The sequence below is a fragment of the Giraffa tippelskirchi genome, chromosome 8 (genome assembly GCF_054371585.1).
Source record: "Giraffa tippelskirchi isolate mGirTip1 chromosome 8, T2T-mGirTip1v1.2.pri, whole genome shotgun sequence".
Taxonomy (NCBI): domain Eukaryota; kingdom Metazoa; phylum Chordata; class Mammalia; order Artiodactyla; family Giraffidae; genus Giraffa; species Giraffa tippelskirchi.
The window spans coordinates 53,622,732-53,642,340 of record NC_137282.1 but is presented as its reverse complement, the minus strand read 5'-3'; the positions used below and the strand labels follow the sequence as shown (position 1 = coordinate 53,642,340).

The 19,609-nt window shown below is 44.8% G+C and overlaps 1 protein-coding gene across 3 annotated transcripts in view; it reads right to left on the bottom strand.

The window, feature by feature from the left end:
- The window catches only part of CTNND2 (catenin delta 2), a 1,052,534-nt gene that overhangs the window by 433,967 nt on the left and 598,958 nt on the right, over positions 1–19,609 (bottom strand). Inside the window, exon 7 of one of the 3 annotated variants that reach the window (XM_081517461.1) lies at positions 9,418–9,982. The exons of the other annotated variants lie outside the window; for them this stretch is intronic. Coding sequence (XP_081373587.1) covers positions 9,418–9,982 — 565 coding nt within the window. The remainder of the gene's footprint in view (positions 1–9,417; positions 9,983–19,609) is intronic. 3 annotated transcript variants of the gene reach the window in all.

Here is a 19,609-nt window from a genome sequence, read left to right as displayed (position 1 = left end):
AGGTGTGTCGTCACAGCTGAGAGAGCACCCAGCACAAGATAAGTGGTCAGTAAAGACTCACTGGGCTCAACCCAGCTATCCAGGGTCATGGAGCTTGTAAGTAACGGAATCAAGATATGTGCACACATCTGTTTAGCTCCTCAATCCATGCTGGTGACCACTGGCTCCTGTATTTGTGAAACTCAACAGGACTGCAAGTAAATTCATTACTCTTACTCATCTTTCTACTTGTTCTGTTCTTGAATATTGAAATCATGCAGACTCCTCTGGAATTTCCCTAATATTTCATTCATGACTGTCCACATTCATGTGTTGAGTCTCACCTTTCCTGCTACCCGGCTGTCTCCCCACCCTGACTCCTTCAGGGGCGACGCTTCATAGCCCTTCTGGTCAGTACACATTGTTTCTTTGGGTACCACACTTTCCTCTTGTTTTATGCCCTTATTTAGCTAAGAATACATCATCCAATTGTGGCCACATTTAGGAAAGGGTGCCTAGGAGACAGATTTCATGAGAACTTGCAAGTCTGAAAATATCTCACTCTTTTTTAGAGATGATGGATAATTGAGCTATGGATAGGTTTTCAGTTCAGCTGCTCAGTCATGTCCGACTCTTTGAGACCCCATGGACTGCAGCACGCCAGGCTTCCCTGTCCATCATCAACTCCCGGAGCTTGCTCAAACTCATGTCCATCAAGTTGGTGATGACATCTAACCATCTTATCCTCTGTCATCCCCTTCTCCTCCTGCTTTCAATGTTTCCCAGCATCAGGGTCTTTTCCAATGAGTCCGTTCTTTGCATCAGGTGGCCAAAGTATTGGAGTTTCAGCTTCAGCATCAGTCCTTCCAATGAATATTCAGGACTGATTTCCTTTAGGATGGACTGGTTGGATCTCCTTGCAGTCCAAGGGACTCTCAAGAGTCTTCTCCGACACCACAGTCCAAAAGCATTGATTCTTCAGTGCTCAGCTTTCTTTATAGTCCAACTCTCACATCCATACATGACTACTGGAAAAACCACAGCTTTGATTAGATGGACCCTTGTTGGCAAAGTAACATCTCTGCTTTTTAATATGTTGTCTAAGTTGATCATAGTTTTTATTCCAAAGAGCAAAGTGTCTTTTAATTTTATGGCTGCAGTCACCATCTGCAGTGATTTTGGAGCACCCAAAAATAAAGTTTCTCACTGTTTGCATTGCTTCCCCATCTATTTGCCATGAAGTGATGGGACCGGATGCCAGGATCTTAGTTTTCTGAGTGTTGAGTTTTAAGCCAACTTTTTCACTCTCTTCTTTCACTTTCATCAAGAGGCTCTTTAGGTTGAAACTTTTTTAGGGCATCACCTGAATGTTCTTTTTCCTCCAGCGTCACTACTGCAAGTCAGGTGCCATCTGTTTTATTCCTCGCCAGAGGTTTCAGAGTCTTTTTATGTTGGTGCTATGAAGTTTCATGATGTAGAAGATGAAATATTTTCTATTCCAAGCAAAGGGTATTTCCTACGAGGACACAGGTCCCCTGGCTCTTAAAAATTGCTCTGTGTTACTCCACCGATAATTTGCTTTTCTGCATTTTTCTCTCTGAGGCTGCAGTAATGTGTCAGATCTCCTGGGTTTGTTCCTTTATGGCTCCTGCTGCAGTCTCCTCTATCTCTTTCTCTGTATGTGCTACCTTCCCAGTGATTTCCTTGACTATTTCCCACTCATTCTATCAAATTTTTTAACGTGGGTAGTTATATTTTTACAGCCTAAAAAAGATTTTCTTGTTCTTTGATCCTTTCACATATCAACTCAGTTCTTCCTTAATAAGACCTTCTTAAATCCTTCTCAGTCCTAAACCTAAAGTTTTAGCTTGTCTCTTTTCACCCGCCTTCCCTTTTCTATAAATCATCTCTGTTTCTTCCAAGAGACAGTTCACTTTTCTGATTTTCTTTTTCATGCCACTAATTCACCCAAATTCCTTAGTAATTCTTGGTAATTCCTCATATTTGAGAAAGAGAAACCCAGGGCCAGCTTCTTCTGCTATGGCATGAACAGAAACGCTTTCCACTGTGTGTCTTTGTATTAGAACCGATGAGAAGAGTGGAGCCTATGGGCTGGCCATCCTTCTGCAGAATGAGACAGTGGGGGGCAGCTCCAAGCTGGTGGGTGTCAGCTCACCACCCCGCAAGCCTGTATGAAGCGAACTTTCTCTAGGCCACCAACTGCCATAACTGAAGTCTACCTTTCTCAGGCAGTTTGTTCAGCTTCTTCAAAAGACCACACCTGGAGTAAGCAGTGGCCACAGGGTTGACATCTTGGTAGGAGGGAGGGGATGAGATGGGAGGAGGGAATCATGGTCTCAAGCGCTGACTTTAAATCCCTCCATCTCAAGCCTCACTTCTCTCCAGCATCCCAGCTCTTAAGGTTGAGCTTGTCCAAGCATTCACATAAGACAGCTGGTCCACCTCCTAGACACAGCAGATTCCTGGCAGAAACTTCCACATTTTCATTGCTTATCACTCCTGTCTATTTTGCTTTCTAGAACATTTTCAATGACTTGCTTGTTGGTGACACCCACCTTCCAGTCTCTCTGTTCTATCTCTTCTGTGACTTCATTCCCCATTGTATTTAATTCTGTATTCTGTATTTCAGAGGATCTGAGGCTCAGGGAAGCTAATGAGTAGAGAGAGCCATGTCATCTTACCTGTTGTCCAAGGTTCACTGTCATTTTTAAAACGTACATGTTCCCAGTTAAATTACAGCATGATCAATATCAGGTAAGTATCAATACTGAACAGGCCAGCCTAGAAGGCTACATAAAGATGCTGCTCTCAAAAGAACAAAAAGACCTGTTCACCCCATTTTAACTAGCAAGGTCACCAGGCGGTAGAGAGAGAAGGGAAGATACTCGTTTCCGTGAATCAACAAAAAGGAACCTGTCAGGAAAGCCTTTGTGGCCCCTAGTATCCCAAACATTTACTTCCTGATCCAGCTACTCACTGTACAGAAAACGGATGATAAAAGGATACACTCCTTGTTGCTTATCTGACCTGGATGGACATCAACTGGACAGAAATCAGAAACTATGTTGCAATTAGATGCTGCACAGAATGGTTTTCAAAGGAATGTCTTGGAGTCTGGGTCTCCAGGCAGAAGGAGGCAGTTAGGGAACAGTAATTAGAGCAGAGGTTTGCTGAAGAGATTTTAGTACCTGCCCTCCTCAGAGAGAGCGGGCCCAGGGGACCACTCAGATAAGGGTTCCCTGCTATAAACTGGGATCCCAGAATTGTAGAGCGTAAATGGCTGGCTGGCTGAATAATCACTTTGTTGGTGGAAGCTGGAGAGAGTCCATGAGTAGGAATCAGTCCATCCTCCCCCCGAGTGCTCTGGGGTGCAGGATGGCTGAGTGCACAGTGCAGGCTGCTGCTGCTGCTAAGTCGCTTCAGTCGTGTCCAACTCTGTGTGACCCCATAGACGGCAGCCCACCAGGCTCCGCCGTCCCTGGGATTCTCCAGGCAAGAGTACTGGAGTGGGCTGCCACTGCCTTCTCTGCACAGTGCAGGAGACAGATCTATTTTACATTCTGAGCCAGGAAAAGATGCTTGGGCGGGGCCTGGGCTCTGAGAGCATGAGGTTCTGATGATGGGCAGGGACTGAGGGGTGTGGCTAGTAAGGAAAGCACTGGAGCTTCTGCAGTTGAGGAGAGGTCCCCAGTGAGGCTGAGTGCCAAAGAACCCCAGGAAGTTTTGGTTGACAGCCAGCTGTAAACCACTTTGGAAAGATTAAACTGTTGATTGATATCACAGGCATAGCACATTCTAACTAGTAAATCTAAACTAGGATTTTTTTTTTTTTTTTGTAACTTGAGGGAGAGTTGGAAGGTTCACAAGAATTGTTCAAGTATAGGAAATGCAATTTAAAAGGGCAGAAGCAGACAGATATCACATTGCATTCTGACCACGTCCCAAGCACCATGTGATAAACAAACTTGCTTATTACCTGAGGAGACCTCAGGTTTCCTCTGAGAAACTGACAGCAGAGACTGCAAAGCTTTTAAACAGGATTAGGCTCTTTTTTTTTTTTTTCTTTCTTATAACAGGTGCACCTGAAGGTATTAACAAATCAGGGAATGAATCAGATCTCCAAAAATGTGGAACGTGACGTTTGTAGTGTGTGATCCCCTCTAAATAGTGAATTTGATGTCCCTTTGGCAGGGGTACAAGAGGGACAAGCCTGGACAAATTCCTCTCTGTATTAGGTCAGTTTTGATGACAATCATTGGCTAAGAATCTTCATTTAATCCATTTCATTTTTACCTAAAAATAAGCTTCTGATGTTTGACTTAACTTTAATATGTATTTACAACTCAGATTTCTATTTTTAACAGGATTAATTTTGCTCTAAACCAGAAAATGAAAGGATTATGTTATCTGCTTTGCAGAATTGAACAAAAATTGGTACTGTAGTCATAGTCAACAGGATGTTGACACATTTTTGAGATATTTCTGCTTCTTCAAAATCACCAGTCATTTAAATAAGTTGAAAACTTGTATGGTATTTCTACGTCCTTGGTGTCTTTCTTCAATAGCATACGATGCACCACCTCTAACCTCCAATACTTGGGCCACCCGATGTGAAGAGCTGACTCACTGTAAAAGACCCTGATGCTGGGAAAGGCTGAGGGCAGGAGGAGAAGGGAGACGGGATAGAGGATGAGATGGTTGGATGGCATCACCAACTCAATGGCCATGAGTTTGTGCAAACTCTGGGAGACAGTGAAGGACAGGGAAGCCTGATGTGCTGCAGTCCACAGGGTTGCAAAGAGTCAGACAAAACTTAGCAAATGAACAACAACAACCATATATCATATGTATTGAGGAATATAGAGATGCTGGATTCAAAGTGATAGTGATGGAGGTTCAAATTGCATCCCTGTCACTTCCAGCCAAGGTGACTCTGGGTAAGGGATTTATCATTGATGATACGCCTCAGTTTTCAAACCTGTACAATGGAGGTAAAAATCATACTGACCTCATAAAGTTGTGGGAAACAACAGACATGCTTTCTCTTGGCACTTAAGAAACAATACTGACCTACACTTTTGGCTTATCTCTTTCTTTGGCTTGGGTTCCTGCTGTACTCTGGAGCAGGAAATGGCAACCCACTCCAGTGTTCTTGCCTGGAGAGTCCTGTGGATGGAGGAACCTGGAGGGCTGCTGTCCATGGGGTTGCATAGAGTCAGACACGACTGAAGCAACTTAACATGCATGCATGCATTGCAGAAGGAAATGGCAACCCACTCCAATATTCTTGCGTGAAGAATCCCAGGGGTGGAGGAGCCTGGTGGGCTGCCGTCTATGGGGTCGCACAGAGTCGGACATGACTGAAGTGACTTAGCAGCAGCAGCAGCAGCTGCTGCTCTACTCCTAGACCTCTGCACTCGTGGGTGGCATCTGGGCTCAGTCCATGGACCTCTTCTCTCTAAACTTACTTCCTCTGTAGAAACTCCTTTAAGATTCTCAGTCTCAAATACCATCTACTTACTGATGAATCCCTGATTTTTTATCTCCAGCCTGGGCTTTCCCCTGAACTCCAGCTCCACCTGTCTACTTCACACATGCCTTCTGACAGACAGATGTCCCATCTCCAAGGCACTGCCTCCAAACCCAACCAGATGCTTCTGCATCCTGTCCCATCTCAGTCAGTGGTTGATTTCATTCTTCTGGTTGTTGAGTTGGAGGCATCCTTGAGTCCTGTCTCTCTTACCATCATCACCTAGTCCATGAGACAATCTGGTCAGCTGGGCTCTATCTACAGACCCAGGACTACACGACTCCTCACAGCCTCCAATGCTACCATGCTGGCCCCTAAGCCATCATCATCTCTTGCTTACCTTACTGCAGTGACCTCCAACTTGTCCTCCTGTTTTTGCCCTTGATCCTCTACAGCATATTCTGTTATAGCCTAGGTAACACTGTGTCAATCTTCTGCTCAAATCCTCAACAGCTCCCATGGACAGGGGTATAGTCAGCATTGTGAAAACTTGAGGCCTCCCCTGATCTAAGCTTCCACCCCCACCTTGCTGGTCACTTCACTAGAGTCTGTGTCATTTCTTTGCGCTCTTTCTCTCTGACATACTCTCACTGGTCTCCTTGCCATTCTGCAAACGTATCAGACACACGTCCATTTTCCAGCTTTTGAACTCCCTGTTCCTTCTGCTCAGAATGCCCTTCTGCTGGGTATTAATAAGGCCAGTATCCTCACTGCCTTCATAATTGACTCAAAAGTCACCTTCTCATTTGAGCTTTCCCTGGTCACTCTGCTAAAAATGCCTGTGATTTTCTGTCTTCTCCAGCTGAAATGAGGCCAGGGATTTTGGTTCATATTGATCAATTCTGTACCCCTAGGGTCCAAATCAGTGCCAGTACATAAGAGGTGCTTAACAAATAATTAAAGGGATTAATGTATTCAACAGTGAAAATCACTATCTATCCCAGTGTTCACACTTCCTAGTCATCAGTGACAAATCTTCAAAGTCACAACTCTGAAAATGCAAAAGCTCTTTTTAAAGCTTGACTTTAACCGCCCTTTCAGTTAGCAAACCAGGTGGCTCCAAACTTTATGATGCTTGGAATAGTATCAAGCACACAGATTCAGGTACAGGGTCCATAAGCTCCAATGCTCCAGAGTTCTCACAGTTGTCAGAAGCGGTCCCCATACCTTTCATGGGCCATACTTTGCTAAATTCTAAATAAGGCCAATGATCTCATGATCTCATGCAACCCAAGTATTTATGCAGAGTTATAGAATAATTTGAAACTCAAAAACCACCAGCAGCAATTTGCATGAAAAAAAATCTTCAAATGAATATTTAAAAGTATGCATTTGAAACAAAGTAACTCAAACATTAAAAGTGCTTCTTGTAGCTCAAAAATCAAAAACCGTCAATGGCATGTTGATTCTTTTCCCACCAGGGAGCAAAAAATGAAATCTGGTCAGAGAATGCGAAGAAGGGATGGAAATGAAAAGGGAAGTGAAAGCACATGGGCTTGTGATGAGCACCTGAAGGTCCCTTATTTCTGGACAAAGCCTCCTTACTCTCTCTCTCACACACACACGTCATATCCTCAGAAACATTCACTCCACATATCAGAGGATAAATGATCTCCTTAACACTTGCATGCATGCTAAGTCACAGCAGTCATGTCTGACTCTTTGTGACCCTATGGACTGTGGCCCACCAGGCTCCTCTGTCCATGGGATTCTCCAGGCAAGAATACTGGAGGGGGTTACCTTGCCCTGCTACAAGGGATCGTCCTGATCCAGGGACTGAACCCATGTCTCTTATGTCTCCTGCACTGGCAGGTGGGTTCTTTACCACTATCTCCACCTGGGAAGAAGCCCATACACTTTTAAAGCCTTTCCCTCGGTTTCCCCCGTGGCTTAGTTGGTCAAGAATCCACCCGCAATGTGGGAGACCTGGGTGGATCCCTGGGTTGGGAAGATCCCCTGGAGGAGGGCATGCAACCCACTCCAGTATTCTTGTCTAGAGAATCCCCATGGACAGAGGACCCTGGGGTCTACAGTCTGAGGGGTTGCAAAAAGTCAGACATGACTACGCAACTAAGGACAGCACACCACTATATTCAGTGACATTAGGAGCAGTCAGGCTCTCATCCCGCCCCATCACACCCCCTCCAACTCCTACTCCCCCCCACCCCACCACCTCTCCACCAGACACACCCTCACTATTTTCCGTATGTGATTGAGTGCAGCCCACCCAAGTTTAGCACGTCTGGTCACTGGGAGAAAGAGACGGAAGTTAAGTCTCCTGGTTACTTTCCCCGGTTCTCTGCAAGGAACGGATGGGATTTTGGCAAGTCACTGGGACCCTCTAGGACTCAGCTGCCTCTTCTCTCTGGTGGCTGGGAAGAGGGTCCGAGGGTCTGAGTCTCCCACAAGCTCCCCAGGTCCCCACTCCCTGCCACCATCTAGTAACTAATTTTACAAACTTCTGAAACAAAGTTTCCAAACTTATCTAAACTAAGTTTCCATACAGGTCTCTCCTAGGCCCCTCTTCCAACCAGACTGCCACTCTTGAGTCCCTACATAATAGGCATTTGGACACTAGGTTGATATCATGAGTGTTACTTCCAAAATTCTATTAAAGAGAGAGAAGGAGTGAGTGAGACAAGAAGTATACCTAGCATAATTTGGGGACAGCAGAATTCCTGCCTGTGTCCTATTATGCCAGACCAGTCCACACCGGCGATTACTGTGTGAATTTAAAAAGCCCTTGGACACCTGCCTCCTGTATGCAACAAGTTCCTTTTCTTTATCCTATTTATCTTCACAGGGATCCATTTATGTCAAGAAGGGGAACATATGGGAGCAGCGTCTGTTACTAGAGTGACACAATTACCAAACACTTTCATAAGAGGAAAAAAAAATCAACAATAAATCTGGGGTTGTTGTCAGGTGTTTTAGGAGACAAAACATTAGTCCTTCAATCATAGCGTCTTGTTTAAGCTGAACATATGCTGTTAATCAGCAGCGAATCCCCAGCTCAGCCTGGTCTTTGATGGGTGTAAGGACCACAGAAATGTCACCTCCTCCAAAGTGGCAAGGAAAAGCAGGTTTCATCCCTAAACCCTGTTGAGCCCAATCTCCCCACCCCATCCCTCTTAATAAACAGGCAACACACTCAAGAGACTTCATCACTGGTTACTTTTTCCCCATTGTTGGGATCTGCAATCTCAATGGCAGGTCTGGAAGTTCCTTTCATTTTCCCAGTTAACTACACTTACACAAAACATAATCATTTCAAGCCACCACAAAGTAGTAAAAATTCCAGGCATTTCATCACAGGTAACTTTTTCACGACCATTGAAATCTTTGGAAGTTGAATTCTCCTCTATAGGTAAGAAAATCCCTTACTTTTTTCCTGCAACTCAATGCAGAACTACAGGTGATCATGGAAACACTGTAATTTTGATTCTCTTTGCTCTTTTTTCTGGATACATTCAACAGGTCTTTGTGACTGCTTATTAAATTTGACTTAAAGGATGGATATCTGCAGATTGGGGGTGGGGGTGGAAGGGACAGAGAGAGCGAGACGGGGGAGACAGAGAGACAGCGACGGAGAGACAGAAAGAAAACACTCGAGTCTGCGAGAATGCACGACTTCCAAACAGAAGCAACCGGTAGATTTGAGTTCAGATGCTAGTTAACACAGCCCGTCTAGGGACGCCCTCCGCTTCCCTGCCTTCAGAGGATGCTAAACACCTGCCCACCGACAAGCCCAGCCCGAGTCTGCTCCAGCCCCGCCGTCTGTCGGTCTGCCTGCCTCCCGCACGGTCCCCCACCGCGCCCAGACGGCCCCCCACACCTCCCGGGGGTTGGGGCGGGGGGTTCCGAGCCGCCAGTGGCGGGCCCTTTACCTGCCAGGCTGCCCGGCCTCTGGAGGGTGGCCGTGGCATACAGCTCCTGCGAGTGCTTGCCGTACGGCTCGGACGCGTGGACCAGGCGCTTGGTGGGCGACAGGGTGGCGTACGTGCCGATGGTAGAGCTCAGCTGGTGAATGGGCGAGGAGGAGATGGTGGACTGCACAGTGGGGGGCGAGGTCACGCGGATCGGGGACAGGCCGGCCGAGGACACGACGATGTTGATGGGCGAGCTGGTGCTGTAGGACTTGGCCAGGCGGCTGGGCGACTGCTTGGGCGAGGAGCCGCGCGCTGGCGCGGCGTAGGCGGCGCCCTCGGGGGCCGAGCCTCCGCGCTGCAGCTTGGTGGGCGAGCCGCCCTGGGGCGCGGCCAGCGGGGAGCCCCCGCGCGGGGGCGCGGGCAGCGTGGAGCTCGAGTAGTAGAGCGCGGCGGCGGCGGCGGGCTGCGCGTCGGGCAGGTGGAAGGCGCTGCCCAGGCTGGGCGCGAACGGCTCCCGCGGCGGCGGCGGCGGCGGCGGCGCGGGCTCCGGCCCCGCCAGGTGCCCCGCGCGGCTCGTGGTGCCCTGTGCGCGGGAGAGCAGAGAACACGCGCTCTTAGCCAGCGGGAAGCAGAGGGAGCCTCCCCGCGCGCCCGGAGCCGCCCGGCCCCGGCGACCCCCGGGGCGACTTGGGGCGCGCGGGACCCGGGAAGCCGAACCGCGCGAGGTGGGGATGCGGGGGTGCGGGGGCGCAGGGGGAGACGCGAGCGCCCCTCAAGTCGCTCGGGATGGGGGCTCATCTCAAAAAAAAAAAGAGGAAAAAATTGGAGAGCAAAGGGCGGCTGACCAGGGGATGGGGGACCCCCTCCGACAAGTGGGACGCGGATGCTGCTTATCCATCTCAGAGGTTTCTGGAAGGGCAGAGGCATCGCATTTTAGTCCCCGGAAGCTTTGAAAAGGCCACTCAGCAGGTTACCTGAAGGCAATCAGGGTCTGTTCCTTTGAGAAATTCAGGCGTTTAGCCTTCTCTCCCCACCCCACCACTCCCCGACCCGCACAGGGCGTTTCACCGGATACAGTCTCTACCTCTGAGATTGACCAAGTCGCATACTTATCTGGAGAACCGTAAGAAATAAACATAACTTCGTGGAGTTTATTCTGTTGTCATTTTCCCGTTGACTCTTCTTTGTGGATAAGTTAAAAGGAGGGGGAGATAATGAAGTCGGAATAAATATGCTTGGGCTTTCAGGCTTTACAAAAAGCATGTCCAGAGGAAGCAGAGCGATTGTAAATGGACAGACTTCAAAAAAAAGCCTCCCTTTTCTAGATTTTAACGCCAGGCTCCAAATCTTTTAGCATCTCTCTCTCTCCAGCTCGCTTTTAAGAGCCCCCTGCAGCTGTGTCTTCACACCGAAAGCCAGTTGCCTCTCATTTATTTACAAGAACACAAAAGACAACAAGGGCCGGGGTGGAGCTGGAGAGACAGTTGGAGGGGAAAGCACTTTCCTGGAATCCGGTCCAGAGACAAATTTGCATTCGAATGAAAACACTGCATTGTCAACCACTTCTGGGCTGGACCTCTGGGATCTTCCAGGCTTTCCCGGAGGAGCAGAGAAGTTTTTGAGAGCAGGCCTGTGTGAAAAGGAGGTAGGACTGTCCACACAAAGAGAGAAAGCGGGGAAGGCAGTATTTGGAATTAGGGGTGGGAAAGAGGTGGGGAGGAGGACCCGTGTGAGATGGAGGGACGAGGGGCAGAGAGACTGAACAGATGTTTTCCGTTATTAGAAGTTTCAGTTTTGCCTCTCCACCCGCTTTGGAATGGCAACTGGCAAGTAACAGACCGGGCACTTCCATCCGCACACAATGCCACGTTCCAAATTTTATCTAGAATGTCAGTTTCAAGTGAAGATCTTAATTGAGCAACATCAAAATCCTCTATTAAGAGTGTCCTAGAGTCTGTTAAAAAACAATCTGTGTGAGGGGTGTGTGTGGGGGGGCACATATTTATTTACACATGACTATATCGCATATGTGGGTATATGTGTGTGTGTTTATACACGATGTATATATTTTATATATTTGTGTGTATGTGTGTGTATCAATCCACTGACAAAGTTTCTCTTCTTGACCAAGCTGTGGTCAGGCACCTCTGAATTCTCCTCTCATGATGGCTCTGCATTGTCCAGTTCTAGCAAGAATCTTTCTAAGTCAGATTAGCCAGAATACCCTTCCCCCTGACATTTCCCGGCAGTAATTATCCATCTACTGACCTGCAGCCAGCTCCCTGGCTATGTTGTTGTTGTTTAGTCACTGTGTTGTGGACTCTTTTGTGACCCCATGGACTGTAGTCCACCAGGTTCCTCTGTCCATGGGATTTCCCAGGCAAGGATACTGGAGTGGGTTGCCATTCCCTCCTCCAGGGAATCTTCCCAACCCAGAGGTCGATATTCCTCCTTTTCCTTGTTTGTGACATTGAGCCCACTTCTATAATGAAGTCTCTTCGCCCTATGGCAATACTTTAAAATTTTTCCCAAATAGAATGTGTATGTATTGCAGTAACTACTTTCCAGTTCTCGTTTTGCTTCAGCATGGAATCACAACGCAATTATTTTGAGTTTAACAGTAAGAATGAAAGTAAAATGTAAGCTCCATGATTTTGTTCAGTGATGAACAAAGCAACTAGAACAAGAAGGATTCATAGCAGAGATACCATAAATGCTTGTGGGATGAATGAAGGAATGGTTAACAAAGCTGGTCCTGGGGCTTTGGCCTGAGGGATTCCCTGGTGAAGAAGCTCTGCACAGCTGGTGTGCTCACCTGGACCCAGAGATACAGTCTAGAATCATCCAGAATCATTGGGGGGCGGGGGGAGGGTTGCTCACATCCAGTCGCACTTCCCTCCCAGGAGAAGTTCTGAGCATGAAATACATAGCCTGTGCTTCTCAGATCTAGCTGCATATTATAATTGCTGGGAAAGCTTTTGAAAACAAAAAAAAAAACCCCTCAGTACCCAGGCTGTATCCACTAGCCATTTAATCCAGAGACTCTGGAGGCGGGACTCAAACATCAGGCTTTGGGGAAGCTCACCAGGTGATTGATTCCAGCGTAGAATCGAATATGAGAATGAGCCAGCCCCAGAGCAGTGGTTTTCCAAGTGTGGTCCTCGATCCATCAGCCGGCATCAGAAGCAGCCCTCGCATCACCCCATTTTTACCAGTGGGAAACTCTGGGGGAGGGGCCCCAGGATCTGCCTTTTATCACCATTCAAGGTGATCATGATGCTTGTTTAAAGTGTAAAAGCCTCTGATCTAGAAGAGATTCTGATTCAGGGCTCTGAAGTGGGCCTCGGGGCCCACATTTCTAATAATCTCCTGGAAGAAGCCGTTGGTCTGAGAATTACTGCTAAGCTGCAGAGAGTGACCATCTTTTTTTACTTTCCTTTGGAAGCTCTCCTGGGGCCCGAGCAACATTCTGCTGCGCAGAACCCAGCTGGCAAGGGACAGAAAAGCCTCGGAGAGGAATTTCTGGGAACCTTTCTCACAGGGGCATGAGGAGGAGAAAGAACCCTGAGGGTCCCTGCTTACAAGAAAGAGCCCCGAGGGTCCCCGAGAGTCCCCTGCTTACAAGAGAACAAATACTTTTCGTTATGTCTTGGCTATATACATTAATAACTCTACGTGACAAAAAATACTCTCTTCCTCAGTAGCATCGCTGTGGTTTAGTCGCTAAGTTGTGTCCGACTAGTTGTGACCCCATGGACTGTACCTGCCAGGCTCCTCTGTCCATGGCAATCCCAGGCAAGAAAGCTTTTAGTGGGTTGCCATTTCCTTCTCCAGGGGATCTTCCTGACCAGGGGATTGAACCTGCCTCTCCTGCATTGAGAGGAGGATTCTTTATTGTCTGAGATACCAGGGAAGCCTTACTCAGTGACATAGTTTTCAATAAATAAATACTAAAGTATACTAATATAAATTAAAACAACATCGTATAGCATTCTAGTATTTAAGTATTAGAATAACATGGTTCCTAGGAAAATCTTGAATAAATTATGAAGATATTTTATTTCTCCTTTTAATATGTTGGAACTTCCTGTTGGAAAAGTGCTAACTCTGCTGAATCTTATTCATAAGGTTTCTTAAATGGCTCTCAAATCTGTAAAAGTTTTGAGAATGGCCACATTAGTTCCAGGTACGTTGACAGGCTATGGCAGCAATTCAAAAACCTTTTAAAATATTGTAGGATCTATCTTGGTCAAATTTTGCCAGTAGCTTTTTTATAAGCAAAAAATCATAAACAATAAAATTGCCTATGCATCTTAAGTTGGTTATTGTCTATGCTGGAAATGTTCTATATCTGTACTGTCCAATATGGTAGCCAATATATGCATGGGCCCCAGACACATGCACTGGATTTTAACATACATTTACTTTGAATTAATTTAAATTTAAATAGTCAGATGTGTCTAGTGACTACTTTCCTGGATTGCACAGTTATATAAGGCCCTCTCTGAAGTTTTTAATAAATAATCTGGGGGTATTATACTCCATTGCATTAGCCTACACAAGAATAAGTGCCTAAGAATGGTTCTTTGGGTAAAGAGAAAAATCTGTTTTTTAGCATCAGTTGGACAGAACAGTAATCTTTTAGGAGTTTGTCTCCACTCTCGTGTTTATGCTTTGTTCCATTATGTCATTTCTTTTTAGCAACTCTTAGGGATACATTTTAAGACAGCTATACAATTCATAGGAGGGTTTATTATGGCCTAGGTCACTAGATTAAAAATCATATAAGCACATTTCATCACACAGAGAATTTCATCTACTTTGCTGTCATGGGAGCTCAATTCCCCATTAAACATGTGTTAGCACTACAAATAAAAGGGTAAAAAACAAAACAAAACTAATGACCACTACATTCTACTATAATATTTAGAAATGTGTGTGTAAAGTGATGAGCACTGAAAATTTTTTACATTGATGATGAGATCCTTAATAAATCATGACATAAGAATTTTTGGAAATATTTTGAGAAGATGGAGCTCAAATATTGTCCTGGATCACACAGTATGTATTACTGACCAGGGCAGTTCTTACTGGGGTTGTCATTCCCATCAGTCTGAATCAGTCTCAAACCAAAGGACTATTTTAATTGCCTTTTCCATCCCTCCAAAGTGGGGAACCCATCTACGTGAAATTGACAAGGAAGCGGAACATTTTTAAGTAGATGCTCTGATTAAATATTTCCCACAGGCAGAGTCCTCTGCACATTAAATTGCTTGTTGCTCCTTTCTTGCTTCCCATTATGGGAAAATGATCAAGAGAAAAATAAGACATTATTTCTAATTTCTATGGACATTTTATGTAGATTATACTGCAAGGGAAAAAAAAAGATTGTGGGTTTTTTTTTTAATGAGATATGAATGATACATGTAACTTATCAAAACTCTTTTATAAGATGAAGTATTTCATCTACATTACAGTTTACATATGAGTGTCAGGTGGGTCAGAGTTAGAATATACTACAGTTGTGGTTTTTACATCATGTGTTTGTATGTCTACATTTGGTATGCTGAATCCTGCTGTGTAATTATGCAGTGGATTTATGCCCATTTTACAAAAGTGTTTAAGGGGAGGATGTATTTTCAAAGTGTAGTAGGAAGAATATTGAAATAGGAATTTAGGCACTATATACATTATTCCCATTAACTAAAAGTACTCAAGTTACATGCAGCAATTCACTCATTAACTCAATAATCCATTAACAAGAGCCTATTATATTCCCTGTAAAAATAGGAAGTTTTCTCTTGAAATTCTCTCTGCAATCCTCCTACATAGAATATTTTATCTTAACATTCTTTTGGAAATTAAAAAAACTAAAATTTTTGTTTCAGAATACTATCTGGCTCACAATTACACTGTTTTTTATTGGGAAGTTCCAATCCCCAAAACATAGTGCTCTTGGGCCAGAACATGGCATAGACCTTAATACCCACATAGTTGTTTATTGACCTTTTCAGGTTGTATTTTCCGTAAAAGGAGAAGAGATGGCGTAAGGGCTATGAGGGGGAAAAAATTCTCCAAACTTGGAAACTTATTTAAGCCTCATTCTCTGGGGATTTGGCCATGTGCAAAAAAAACAAAGACCCAGTGCTTACAGCCAGTTAACTAGGGATTTGACAGCCTGAACTCTCCAAGGAATCTTGACTTCAGATCATGAGTAAGCAGTGTGACCAAGCAAAACCGCATTTTTGCGGTTTTATAAAAGCATTTTATAAAGCAGACCCATGATTTACAAGCAGTCCTTGTGAAGATGCATTTAGACCTGCCAAGTTTCCTGGAAACGTCAGCGAGCCCCTAACTCTGGGTCAAGGGGAATGTCTGCCCAGAATGCTAGGCAGCTGGGTCAGAGATGTCAGCAATGGGAAGCTGGAACCTGTGTTCTGTGGCTTCACAGATAGGAGCCTAATGACTAGAGATCAGCAGTCTGTATTCATCACTGTTCATCTTCCTGGCATCTCCATCACACTCATGAACCTAATAAGTCATCTCAGGGTTTCTCTCCTCTGTAGGTAACCCTGGTTGTGGGGATGGAGGTCACTGCCCGGAGTGGTGCTCCAGGACAAAAACAGTGTCACAAGAGGCAGAGAGGGAGAGAAAAATAAGGACAAGGCATCAGGCCAGGGTCACAGAAGAGCCCAAATGTGGGAATGTAGCAGTGGGTTTGGTGGGAAGAAGTCTGGCTGGTGTTTGAAGGACTGCAAATGCAGAGAGGAAAAACTGGTGAGAAAATAACAGCAATGACAGGGGAACATTGTTTCAATTAGTAAAGAAGCCTGAATAACTTTTAAAAGCAAAAAACAGTGTACATGGCTTTATGATGTACATCTTTATGTATATCTTTGAAGAAATCCATTGCCAAACCAGAGGATCTGGTAAGGTGACTTCGTAATATCAGCTATGTGCTCCTGATTAACATGTCTGAGAATGTGTTGAACTCACCAGGGTAAGTTGATGAAGAGCTCCAGGCTTGTACAGGACTGTGGGCAAAGCCATTTACTCTCACAACTTGGAAACAAGAAGAAAGCACCAACTCCAAAATGCCAAAGTCTTAGATGAAATTTGCCTGTAATATGCCACTAAACGGAATCTACACCCACAGAGTAAGTTTTGTGCCTTTGAGTCTCTGGGAGAAAATCAATCTGCCTGAACACTACCATCATGGCTCCCAAAATCTCAATAACTTCTCTTTTGAAACTGTCTTCAGAAGAAATGCCTCTCTTTAAATAATTCTCAAGATAGAAAATCCTGGTTCTGTGAAAAAGATCTGATTTCAGAAATGGCCAAATAAAATCATCAAGTGCCTTGTCTAGCAATTCCTTTGAGGATAACTGCTTTAGGTGAAAACTCATATGAAACATAAAACGAAGAGACAGCTTCTGTGGGGAGTCCACACGCCATCCCTGAAGTCATTACCACTGGGATGAAGCGAGGAAAAGCTGGCTTAAAACTCAACATTCAAAAAACAAAGACCATGGCATCTGGTCCCATCACTTCATGGCAAACAGAAGGGGAAAAAGTGGAAACAGTGACAGATTTTACTTTCTTGGGCTGCAAAATCACTGCTGACAGTAATTGCAGCCATGAAATTAAGACACTTGCTCCTTGGAAAGAAAGCTAGGACAGACCTAGACAGCATATTAAAAAGCAGAGACATTACTTTGCCAACAAAGATCCATCTAGTCAAATCTATGGTTTTTTCCAGTAGTCATGCACAGATGTGAGAGCTGGACCATAAAAAAGGCTTAGTGCTGAAGAATTGATGCTTTCGAACTGTGGTGTTGGAGAAGACTCTTGAGAATCCCTTGGACTGCAAGGAGTTCAAACCAGTCAATGCTAAAGGAAATCAACCCTGAATATTCACTGGAAGGACTGATGCTGAAGCTGAAACTCCACTACTTTGTCCACCTGATGTGAAGAGCTGACTCACTGGAAAAGACATGATGCTGGCAAGGATTGAAGGCAAAAGGAGAAGGGGGCAGCAGAGGATGAGATGGTTAGACAATATCACCAACTCAATGGACATGAGTTTAAACAAACAGGAAATAGTGAAGGACAGGGAAGCCTGGCATGTTGCAGTCCCTGGGGTCACAAAGAGTTGGGCACAATTTGGTGATGGAACAACAACAAAGTGGATCCACTGCCCCAGGGCCCCTAAGCCACTCATATAAACAGGGAAGTACAGATTGTTGTACCCTAGGTACTGGTTTTTCCTTCTGTCCGACCTCACTTTAATAAAAGTATGATTAGGGTCACTACCAATAAGTATTCTCAAAAGTATTTCATGTGGCCAATACTATGGTCTACTAAGTAGAATGGGGTGACAAAGGATGAGATGGTTGGATGGCATCACCAACTCACTGGACATGAATTTGAGCAAGCTCTGGGAGATAGTGAAGGGCAGGGAAGCCTGGTGTGCTGCAGTCCATGGGGCCGCAAAGAATCAGACACAATTTAGTGAATGAACAACAACAGTCAAGTAGAAAGAAAATAGAGAAGAAAAAATTAAAGCAATGACATGAGTCTCTTATACAAATTTATTTTTAAGAGGGACTTTTTGATGGCAACTCTTTCTAAGAAACATGAGCCTTGGCAAAAATACACTATGTAAAACTTATTTCAGCAAGAGGCTCATTTAGTATAACTTTAATGACACAAACATTTGCACAGAAGAAGAAATGTTAGAGTAAATCACATACGCACACTGCCCACAATGAGAAATGCTCCAGCTATTGAAACCAGATTAAATATAATTCTACTGGAAAAAGAAAATGGGTAAAAATTTATAGCAGAGCACTGAGAAAGGATTTCCAACACGTAATTATCTGAAAATGCTTTTAAAAACAAAGTGTGAGTTTCGCGCAGATATGCCAGACAAAGCATACAAAATGACATGATTTCTCCTGTAAATGAAGTATAAATATATACATTCTACACTAAAGACATCTCAGCAATTTTGTGTTTTCCAAGTTTTTTAGTGACTTTTCTCTTTACAGGTGCCACCCAGCAACAACTTCTTTCCTAATTCAGCAAACTGGAATGATGTCAAACTAGGCACCTGTGTAACTTTTTGCATTCAGCAATCAAGATGCAAGTGTTCATTGGAGGGTTGGGTCCTCCTTGGGACCATGCATGTCCCTGTGTCCATCCCACCGCCATCCAGAGTTCTCCATCCCCTTGACCTTCACATCCACCTAGCATGAAGGTGCACCAATAAGCAGTGTTCAAAACTGATTGGCTTCTGGCAGAAGTGAGCAGACAGTGTATTTATTATTATGATACAGTGCAAATGAGAACTTTTAAGACTTAAAAGTCAGTGCCACATTAAATAGACAGATCAGATTAAAAAGAAATGGTCATTTGCTTCTCAAAAAGCTTACTTCTTTTTCTAGTGTATCTACCATTGTTCGAGTATTATTTTTACAGAACAATCATGCAATTCTTAATCTCCTGCAGGAAGCAGGCATTTTCTATGATTATAAGGTGCACAGGCTCACTTTAGTTCTGCTGGACAACATGAAAGTAGTCTTAAAATCTTCCAGTTCCTGTACTTCTTTACCAGTGTTCTGTGTACAGGTGTATACTTTCTATTTCTTGCTTCTTTTGTCACTTTGAGGGATGAAATACCTGATGAGACTACTGTAAGAAATAGAAACTTGAAGTGGTCCATTTTCAAGACACAGTAGCTAAGGCCGAGCGGAAACGTACTAACAGCTAAACTTGTGGACCTGACAAAGTTGAGGCCTGGACTCTTTAGATAAAGTTAGGGTTGGGGGAGAGAGATCAGACTGGATCCTAAAGAGATAAGACTCCACCCACCACCTGTGCCCTGGCTCTAAACTTGCCTAATGACTTGCAGGAGAGACACAGTTCATGTACATGGAGTGTCCCTAGGCAAACAGGATGTTGGGGGAAGTGATAAACCAGCAAGAAAGTCTTTGTTGAAAAATGCGGATGTAAGTTGGGAAGGGAGAAAGAAGGATACCCTATGAGGAAATAATGAAACTTAGGTGACCTTGGGGAAGATTGTACATCCCATTGTACTCAGCCAATGAGGAACCGGGGGGGGGGGGGGGGCGGGAGGGACCTGCATGTTAGGGAATAAGTTGCTTGCTGTAACGGCCCTGGATGTGCCTGCCCACCAGACACCTGATCT